The following is a 10,671-nucleotide window of genomic DNA, read 5'->3' on the forward strand; positions in this document are numbered from 1 at the left end:
GTGGCTCACAACCATCTGTAATGAGGTCTAGTGCTCTCTTCTGGCCAGCAGGCATACACACAGACAGAATATTGTATACATAATAAATAAATTTAAAAAATAAGAGTTTGACCAAGGGAATGACTGCCTTTAGGATACTTGGTCTAGGGAGGGTTCACTGCCTGAATAACAGAATGTTCTTCTCAATGATTGAGGACTTGATGGCTCAAAGTATTGAAGCAAGTAACTGTTCTAGTTGTCTTTTGCATTGTGTTAAAGCAGTCTTTTGTTCTTTCCCCTTATGTATTGGGGCAGGAGAGAGGGCTCGGTGATTAAGAGCACTACCAGCTCATCTGAAGGTCCTGAGTTCAATTCCCAGCAACCACATGGTGGGTTACATCCATCTGTAATGAGATCTGGTGCCTTTTTCTGGCCTGCAGGCATGCGTGTAGGCAGAATACTATATGCACAATAAATAAATCTTTTTTTAAAAAGTATATGAAAAATTATACACAGGCAGATTTACAGAATTCACTTGAACTCCCTCCTGGTATTATCCTATGCTTCTGTTTTATTATTTTCATTCTTATCCCCATGCCCCCACCCTGGAAAGTGGTAAACTTGTCAAAAATGCTCCCTGCAATATGACTATTGGGAAGTCCAGCTATACACAAGGCTGTGTTCCAGTCCGAATTGTTCCCCTAAAAATGTAGCCATACTATTACCCTATAAAATAAAGCCATCACAGCTGGGACATGCTTCACTCTGCTAAGAGAGCTTCAAAGCAGAGACATCCATTGCTGTTCCGTTCCACTTCCCTAAGAGAGTTTCCTAGCAGAGTTGTCCAGTTGCTTCTCTGTTCCATGTGATTAGGGAGTTTCCTAAAAGCGATGTCAATTTTTTTCTCAGCTTCAGCCCAATTTGTTTCTTCGCAGCTTCACTGGAGTTGATGGGAAACTGTTGCAGAAATGTTGCAGTCTCTGGTGAAGAGTTGCTACTTCTGCTCTGCTCCTTTAAGGGGTTTGCCAGCAGAGGTGACCAAAACTTCTCTGTTCAAATACACTACAAAGTTTCTGATCGCTCCAGAGAAAGGTCTTCACCCAAAACTCATTCAAGAAATTTATTTGGAAGTGAAGAATCAGGAGAAGGACTGCCTCTGACAGGGCAGAAATGGGCAGATGCCAACTGAACACGTAAAGAACTTATACAGGAATGCTTAGGGGCAGAGATTTCCCAGGGAGAAGATTCTCAGGGTGGGAATTGTTTAGATGTCAATCCCTGACCTTGAACACAGCAGAGGTTGGCTGGATTTCATGCTCAGGTGTTGGTAGATCTGAAGCTTAGGGATTAGCTGGTTTAGTGCTCAGGTGGTCAAGGGTAAAATTATTTTTGGATCTTGTTTCAGGGCCAAAGTGTGTTCTTTCACTGGCCCCTTATAACCTTTTGAGACTGGTTTCAGGGTCAGGTGTTTCTTTTATTGGCTCTGGATTCAGGAACAAAGTGTTTCTTTGTCTTGGTCTTAGAGTCAGGATGTATTTCTTTGGCTATAGTTTCAGAGTCAAACTTATATATTTCACTGGCTCTGCTTTCAGGGTCAGGATGTCTTTCTTGGGCTGGCCCATTTACCCTATACATAGGGCTTGATAAATTTATAAATTCATTTTACCATGAGTTTGTAAGTACAAATAGTATAAAAAAGACATCATAATGCTAGAAAAGATTGTTAACACTGTCAAATTTATTTCTACAGAACAAATAGTCTTGTGTTGTAGGCAGAAGATTCTTGTTCATTCCTGGCTGAAAAGATTCAAAATAATCACACAGAAACTATACTAATTAACAGGACTTGGACTATTGGCTTAGGATTCTTATTAACTAATACTGACATCTTAAATTACCCCATTCCTATTATTTTGTATTTTATCACAAGACTTGTGATTTACCAGTAAGGTTCCAGGGCATCTGTTTTCTTCAGCAGATACATGGAGTCTGACTCCAATTTCTTTTCTCCTCTATCTCTGCTTGGAATTCCTGCCTTGCTCTATTCTGCCCTGGTATAGGACCAAAGCAGCTTCTTTATTAAACAATGGTAAAAAATATATTCACAGCATACAGAAGGGAAACTCAAATCACTGTGTAGGTGATTTTAAGTGTTTTGACTGAAGATCTTACCAAATACTTTATAATAAGAAGTCCTCAGTATCTTTTTCAGGTAGTCATTGTCTATTGTAATATACAAAGATTTTAACAGATTGTTGCACACAAAAAGTTTTATTCCTATATAAAGTACAAAACTTTATCATACTGAATACATTCAAACGGTTTCTATGCAGTATGATTTTTCTCATGACTTAGATTATTCATACATGCAAATGCTTTACCATACTGATGACATTCATAGAGTTTATCTTCACTGTGTGATATTTTATGCACTTGATGAGTCCTGTGAAGTGCAAAGGCTTTACTGCACTCATTACATTCATAGAATATCTCCAGCATGTGTTAGTTCATGTCTTTAAAGCCTTTAGCACAATAATTACATACATAATGTTTCTATCCAGTATGGGTTCTCCTATGTTTTCAGAGATCACTATACATGCAAAGGCTTTACCACATTGATTATATTCATAGGGTTTCTCTTCAGTATGTGTTCTTTCATGTGTTTGGAGACTACTGTGACAAACAAAGGCTTTACCACACTGATTACTTTTATAGGGTTTTCTCTCCAACATGGCTGCTTTCATGACTTTGTAGATGAATGTGCTTTGCAAAGGCATCACCACACTGATTACATTCATAGGGTTTCTTTACGGTATGGGTTCGTTTATGTTTTTGGAAACTACTGGGATATGCAAAGGCTTTGCCACATTGATTACATTCATAAAGTTTTTCTCCAGTATGGGTTCTTTTATGCTTTCGGAGAGTACTGGGATATGCAAAGGCTTTGCCACACTGATTACATTCAAAGGGTTTCTCTCCAGTATGGGTTCTTTCATGATCTTGGAGACTACCGGAATATGTGAAAGCTTTACCACACTGATTACATTCATAGGGTTTCTCTCCAGTATGGCTTCTTTCATGATATTGGAGACTACTGGATCTTGCAAAAGCTTTACCACACTGATTACATTTATAGGGTTTCTCTCCAGTATGGGTTATTTTATGCTTTCGGAGAGTACTGTGATCTGCAAAGGCTTTACCACACTGATTACATTCATAGGGTTTCTCTCCAGTATGGCTTCTTTCATGAGTTTGAAGATAAATGTGCTGTGCGAAGGCTTTACCACACTGATTACATTCATAGGGTTTCTCTCCAGTATGGGTTCGTTTATGATTTTGAAGATGAATGTGCTGTGCGAAGGCTTTTCCACACTGATTGCATTCATAGGGTTTCTCTCCAGTATGGCTTCTTTCATGATATTGGATACTATTGGAATATGTGAAAGCTTTACCACACTGATTACATTTATAGGGTTTCTCTCCAGTATGGCTTCTTTTATGTCTTTGGAGACTACTTTGATCAGCAAAGGCTTTGCCACACTGATTACATTCATAGGGTTTCTCTCCAGTATGGCTTTTTTCATGAGTTTGAAGATGAATGTGCTGTGTGAAGGCTTTACCACACTGATTACATTCATACAGTTTTTCTCCAGTATGGGTTCTTTTATGCTTTCGGAGAGTATTGGGATGTACAAAGGCTTTGCCACACTGATTACATTTATAGGGTTTCTCTCCAGTATGGGTTATTTTATGCTTTTGGAGATTACTGTGATCTGCAAAGGCTTTATCACACTGATTACATTCATAGGGTTTCTCTCCAGTATGGCTTCTTTCATGAGTTTGAAGATGGTCTTGCCGTGCGAAGGCTTTACCACACTGATTACATTCATAGGGCTTCTCTCCAGTATGGCTTCTTTTATGCATTTGAAGAGTATGGTGACGTGTAAAGGTTTTCCAACACTTATTACATTCATAGGGTTTCTCTCTGGTGTATGATCTTTTATGCATTTGAAGATGACTGTGATGTGATAAGGCTTTACCACACTCATTTTCTTCATAGGGTTTCAATCTAGTGTGTGTTTTTTCATGCCTGTGAAGACAACATGCAAAGGTTTTAAGACACTGAGTACATGCAGAAATTTTGACTTTTTTCATGCCTACAATGATAATGGTACATGTAAAAGCATTACTACATTTAATACATTGTTGAATATTTTTATCTGTATAAATTAATTTTACAATGTAGTCTATCTTAAAGAAGAATTATATGTTAAAGTATTATCACCATGTTTACAATCTTGTTTTTCCCCTTCTTTAAGGCTTGCTTTTCATCTTTGAGGATAACTGATAACAGCCTTTATTACATGGTTCACATTTCCAGAATCTTTTTTTCTGTATGAGAATTTTCACATATTTGAAAAGAACTGAAAAAACTCAGAGCTTTACTACTCTTCCTGCATTCTTAATGTTTCCTATACTGTGAGTGAAATTACATTTGCTAAGTGTACTAGGACAAACAGAAGTTTTTACACAGTCCTAGTACTCATGGTGCTTTTCTGAAATGTGAGCTTATTGATATATTAACAATGAGACTAGAAAAACAATGACTTGAATACCTGTACATCAAATTCAACCAGTATACTCAACATGGGGACTGCTATATATCTTCCATTTGTTCTAAGAGAGAGGTATGTTATATTTTTTCAGTTCACTATGCTCATGTGGCTTGTATCCAGAGGAACATATGATATACTTAATAAAGGAAGAATAACAAATATCAACCTTCCACACTGAGTTCACAGTTTGACTTTCTGTCCTCATAGACTTGTGGTATCTGGATTAAGGCCTCTCCACGACAGCTGCCCCTTGATTTGTGACTCTAACTTCCCCCTCACTAAACTTAACACAGTCACAAGTATATGGGATAAAGTACCTTTTCTATGGAATATTAATGTAATAGAGAGTTTCAGAGATATACTTATCATGTTTTCAACATGTATCTTTTATAATATGAATAATATGAAATAAATGCACTGACAATTTTACAGTGTACCTCTCATTGTATTATGATTGAAATGGAAATATAGGTTAAGGCATCATTTCCTTATTTCTTTCTTAAAAGAATGACTTGCAAATGCAGTTCACCTATCTGAAATTAAGGTACATGATTTTGTGAGAACATTAATAATCATCAATGCACTTTATTACATGGTTGTTTTAGTTGAAAATATATAGGATACATTATAAATTCTTCAGGGGTAGATTTGTATGAGCTTATACATGGAAATTACCTTTTATGTTTTCTAGAACTTTGACAATGTTCTTCAATATTCTGGTCTTCCCAATTATATCCTAAAATATAGTGACAGAAAAATGTATGATATATATTTAAATTGTAAAAAATTTAGTTACCATATAAGCAAAACTTAAAACCATGCCTGATTTCTTTACCCATTCTTCTTTCTCAATCATATTACAAAACAGCATCATTAACCAATCAACACTTGTCCCCTTATTTGAAACATGAATGATAATTTATTCTTACCTATAGTAGTGAGGTTTCTGTAGGTCTCTACCATCACATCTTTGTAGAGACTCTTCTGGGAAGGATTCAGCAAAGTCCATTCTTCCCAAGTAAAGTCAACATGCACGTCATCATAGGTCACTGCATTCTAAAATATCCCATACATGTGTACAATATAAAGTATGATTTAACAACACTGTAAATGTGTACTTCTTAGAGTATAGTCATATAATTTTGGTGCTCCCCATACTTATTCCATGACATAGACATCATAATTTAATCACCAAGTCACTTTAGAAGCAAACTGATCCCGAAGGTCACCATTGTCATTTCTGAACCATTTGACTGGGATATCACCTTTCAAAAGAAATGCCTACTACCCAACAATGAAAGATACATAAACAGATCAACAGTACAGAGTACAGATAAGAGATATTGTATGAATGATTAATTTCTGACTACAAAAAAAGAAACATAAGATGAAAAAGCTGGATGCATTGAATCATTCCTCTAAGCCTCGTACTCAGAAGGCCGAGGCATGAATATTTATCTGCCTCTGAGTTGAATACCAGCGTATTCTATGCAATCACTTTTAGGGCAGCCAAAAATACATGTTAAATACCTCTTTCACATGATAAAAGTCAATCAAACAAACATAAAAGTTAGGAATAACTCACAGGTTTTTGCTGAAGTTTCTACAAAAGTTGGGCATTCACATCAACTCTTTATTCATTACCAGAAACCTGAAGTGCCCCAATTTAAACTGCAACATAAATAAGTTTTGACTAAAAGGCACTGTGTATTTAAAAAGTTATAAATAGACAAATGAAAACAATAGCAATTAATATGCTGATTACAAATAATCAACACAGAGCAGGAAAGATGGCTCAACAGTAAAAAGTCCTCCTGGTCTTGCGTACCAATGCCTTCCATGGGGGATAATAACTATTCATTATTCCAAGTTCAATGTTTCTAGTACCATCTTTTGATCAATGTAAGGAAGGACCAGGTACTCACATGGTGCATAACCATGATACATGTAAAATACCCTTTTTAAGATAAAAATTCAAAACAAACAAAACAGACAGAAAGAAGGTTATGCACCTGCAATCCAATGACTCAGAAGGCACAGGTAGTATTAATGTCATGAACACATGCCATCCAGGGAAACATAATGATACCCTGTGTAAAATTTAAAATTTATGATATGGGTGAAGTTCACTACAATAGCGTATGCTTGATAAAAACAATATAAAAACAAAAAAGTCAGGAATGCTGGCCCACCTTTAATCTCAGCACTATGGAGTCAGAGTTAAGAGGTACTCTGAGTTTGAAGCCAAACTGGTATATAGAGCTACTTTCAGGACAGCTAGGACTATACAGACAAACCATGTCTTCAAAAATAAATCAACAAAAATAAAAACAGTAGGCTACCAAACCACCTTAGCACCAAACAGCAGCTAGTTCTACTAAACCTTATGTGATTTACTGATAGAGATTATGATGGTGGGGAAGTAATGATAGAAAGCTGACTGATTAGTGTCAACCACAACACAGCAGGCACAAAGAACAGAAAATGGGTTGAGGCTATAGAAACTCATATTGTGGGAATCCAATCTGTATGCTGTGATTATCATTGGTTAATAAAGAAACTGCTTTGGGCCATAACAGAGCTATAGGACAACACTTAGGTGGGTTGGGAAAACTAAGCTGAATGCTGGGAGAAAGAAGGAGGAGTCAGAGAGAAGTCACGTAGCCCTGCAGAAGACAGATGCTGAGAACTTTATCATGTAAGTTATACCCACATTGCAATACACAGATTAATAAAAATTTATTAAATTGATATGTAAGAGTTAGCCAATAAGTTGCTAGAGCTAATGAATTAATACAGATTCTGTGTGATTGTTTTCGGGCTCAGCAGCTGGGAACTAACAAGCAGTTTCCCATAATAAACATGACTATGCAGCCAACTAAAATCCACTTCCAATCTTAGAGAGCTTGGAAAGGAATTCTAGACACTAAAAAATGAAGTTTAGCTACATTTCTCTCCCCAAATGGGCCTTGCTTACTGGTGACATGCTTTGGCACCTTTAAGATAGGTTTTCCTGATTTAGAGGTAGCAGAAAAAAAAAAAAGAGCTGCACCATTTTGAAATGCCGGCATTCTGGGCCTTGCTGCCAGCACAAACTCTGACTCTTTCTGGAGGACCAGTTATGGGGTCTGTGAGAGGATTGCTAATGGCAACTTAGTCTCTGTGAATGCCTGAAAATGGGGCAATGTACATGGCTCTTGGAGGCAGCAAATGTGCCTCTGCCATCTTGGACTGTGGTGGAGCAAGCAGGCAGGACATATTTTCTCTACGCATGGCACAGCTTAAGTTCATAAGAAGTGCTTAGCATTTTAAGAAATACACCCCTGAACAGGAAAGAATTACAGAAACACAATAGTACAATTTCATACATAAAAGACCTCTAAATGAGACAGAGTGTGTTTAAAAAATGTACATAGAGGTGGGAGAGAAAAAGAAAATAATACAGAGTTATAAAAAGATGTAAATGGCTTATAAAAATGAAACGAAGTCTTTAAAGAGACAGAGAACAGACAGTCATAAATTAAAAGAGGAAAGACAATAAAATAAATATTAAAAAGTAATAGAATAAAAACAACTAACCCACATAAAGATGGACTGTATACAGAGTGTCTGGATTATGTATATTATTTTGTTTTCTTTGAATTTTTGAATGAGGAAATAAAAACATTTTCAAACCAAATGCAGAATAATAATTTTTTTAAAAAAACAGCATATGATTTGTATTACACACGTAAAGCAACTTGTTTTGCTCTAATTGATTTATGAATTACAAGGATTTTGGAAAAGAAGTTTATCCCCACATTTTGTATATGTTTATGTGTGAGAAAGAATGTCTCCCATGTGTATACAGGTGACATATAAGAAAAGAGGATGTCAGATCCCCTGAATCTGGAGTACAAGGTGGTTCAGAGCCTCCCAACTTGGACATTCGGATACGAAAAGGCCTAATAATTTCGAGTCACTAAAAACTCTTAAAATATAGACTGGCATGAGCTGAGCAACACTCCAGCTATATCACTCTGGTTATCTATGGGGAAAATGCTTTGTGAATTTGTAAAGCTACTATTAAAATCAAAATAGCAGTTCCTCAGAAAATTGGGAATAGATCTACCGCAGGATATTGTTGTACCAGTCTTGGAAAAATACACCCACAGATGATCCATCCTATAGTTCTTTTTTTACTCTTTGGCTCTTTTGGAAGCCCACCATCCAGTTCCCAAATAAATCACATGGAGTATTATTCTTACCTATGAATGCCCAGCCTTAGCTTGGTTCTTCTTAGCTTTACTTAATTTAAATTATTCTATCTACTTTTTGCCTTTGGGGTTTTATCTTTATTCTATATACCTTTCTTTACTTCCTACTCTGTGGCTAATTGTGAAGCGGGGTGGCTAGTCCCTGACATTATCCTCTTTCACTTCTTGGTCCTCAATCCTTCTCTCTTTCTCCTTTTATTTATTCTCTCTGCCTGGCATCCCAACCAATCCCTCTCCTGCCTAGCTATTGGCCATTCAGATCTCTATTAGACCAATCAGGTGTTTTAAGCAGGCCAAGTAACACAGCTACACAGAGTTAAAAAATGCAATATAAGATTGGGGTGAGTTTTGGACCCATGTCAGCAGCCTGGGACAGAGAACTCAGAAGTTCCTCATCCTCCCTATACTTCCTGGGCTTTGTGCTGGGCCAATACTCCCAGTATACTGCCTCTCTCTTCCTGTCCCACCAAGCTTGCATCCAGAACCCTACCTGCTTCTGCCTGCCTTCCCCCTTCGGGGTGCTGGGGCCAAATCTCGAGGGCAACCTAGTGGGCGGGAGCTCCTTTGTTTCAATAGCCTGCCTGCAGCAAGCAAGGTAGGCGCTTTGTTTACGAGCTACCCAACCAGCAAGGAGATCTGATCTCGGCACCAGGAGAGACATCACTCGATCACCAGGAGAGCCATTACTGGGGAGTGCCATCACTGGGAAGGTACATCAGTAGGCAAGGAGACCTGATAATGTAAAAGAAGATCCATAGGGAATCATTCGGAGGAAGTGATGGGCAGGCGCCAATGCAAGAATTCACCCAACAATCTGAAAAACAACATGAAACCACCAGAACCCAGAGACCTCACAACAGGAGGACATGAACACCTTAATCAAGAAGAAGTAGAAAACACTGACTTTATGAAAGTGATTGATGCCCTTAAACAGCATGTAAAAAATGTCCTTATAGAAATGGATGAGAAGTATACCAGAAAGTTTGAAGAATTGAATAAATCAGTGAATGATACCCTAGGAAACCAAGGAAAAACAATCAGATAATGGAAACAGTTCAAGACTTGAAAACTGAAATGGAGGCAAAGAAGAAAACACAAACAGAGGGCCGGCTGGACATTAATAATCTAGGTAAACGAATAGAGACTACGGAAACAAGCATAACCAGCAGAATACAAGAGATAGAAGAAAGAATCTCAGATTCTGAAGATAACATAGAGAAAATAAACGCTCTGATCAAAGAAAAGAGCAAGTCCAACAAACTCTCATCACAAAACCTTCAGGAAATATGGGACAAAATAAAAAGACCAAATCTAAGAATAATGGGAGTAGAAGAAGGAGAAGAAGTGCACCTCAACAGTCCAGAAAATATATTTAATAAAATGATAGAAGAAAACTTTCCCAACCTAAAGAAAGATGTACCTATGAAGGTTCAAGAAGCATACAGAACACCGAATATGCTGGATCAAAAAAAAAAAATCCCCCGGGCTGGAGAGATGGCTCAGTGGTTAAGAGCGTTGCCTGCTCTTCCAAAGGTCCTGAGTTCAATTCCCAGCAACCACATGGTGGCTCACAGCCATCTGTAAAGAGGTCTGGCGCCCTCTTCTGGTCTTTGGGCATGCACACAGAATATTGTATACATAATAAATAAATATTTAAAATAAATAAAAAAATTTTATCTCCTGAATTTCTCACATTTTAAATATTCACTTTTGTTTGTTTTAATCATATGCACCTGTGTGACTGACTGCGTGGGCGTGTGTAAGTAAGTACGGATGCCTGTGGAAGTCAGAAGAGGACATCAGATCCCCTAAAGTTGGAG

At 37.4% G+C, this 10,671-nt stretch overlaps 2 protein-coding genes across 5 annotated transcripts in view; both read right to left on the reverse strand.

The window, feature by feature from the left end:
- Positions 1-2,479, reverse strand: part of LOC126511726 (zinc finger protein 431-like) — a 116,211-nt gene extending 113,732 nt beyond the window's left edge. For all 4 annotated transcript variants that reach the window (XM_050159100.1, XM_050159097.1, XM_050159103.1 and 1 more), the window contains exon 1: positions 705-2,479. The gene's annotated coding sequence lies outside the window, so the exon portion shown is untranslated. The remainder of the gene's footprint in view (positions 1-704) is intronic.
- A 77-nt stretch (positions 2,480-2,556) lies between these two features.
- Positions 2,557-10,671, reverse strand: part of LOC126511727 (zinc finger protein 431-like) — a 21,141-nt gene continuing 13,026 nt past the window's right edge. Inside the window, exons 2-4 of the mRNA XM_050159104.1 lie at positions 5,525-5,651; positions 5,271-5,331; positions 2,557-4,069 (exon numbers count right to left, since the gene is read on the reverse strand). Coding sequence (XP_050015061.1) covers positions 2,689-4,069; positions 5,271-5,331; positions 5,525-5,651 — 1,569 coding nt within the window. The 3' untranslated portion in view covers positions 2,557-2,688. The remainder of the gene's footprint in view (positions 4,070-5,270; positions 5,332-5,524; positions 5,652-10,671) is intronic.

Source organism: Alexandromys fortis, unplaced genomic scaffold, assembly GCF_014885135.2.
Source record: "Alexandromys fortis isolate MF-2015 unplaced genomic scaffold, M_Fortis_MF-2015_v1.1 scaffold_90, whole genome shotgun sequence".
Classification (NCBI taxonomy): Eukaryota; Metazoa; Chordata; class Mammalia; order Rodentia; family Cricetidae; genus Alexandromys; species Alexandromys fortis.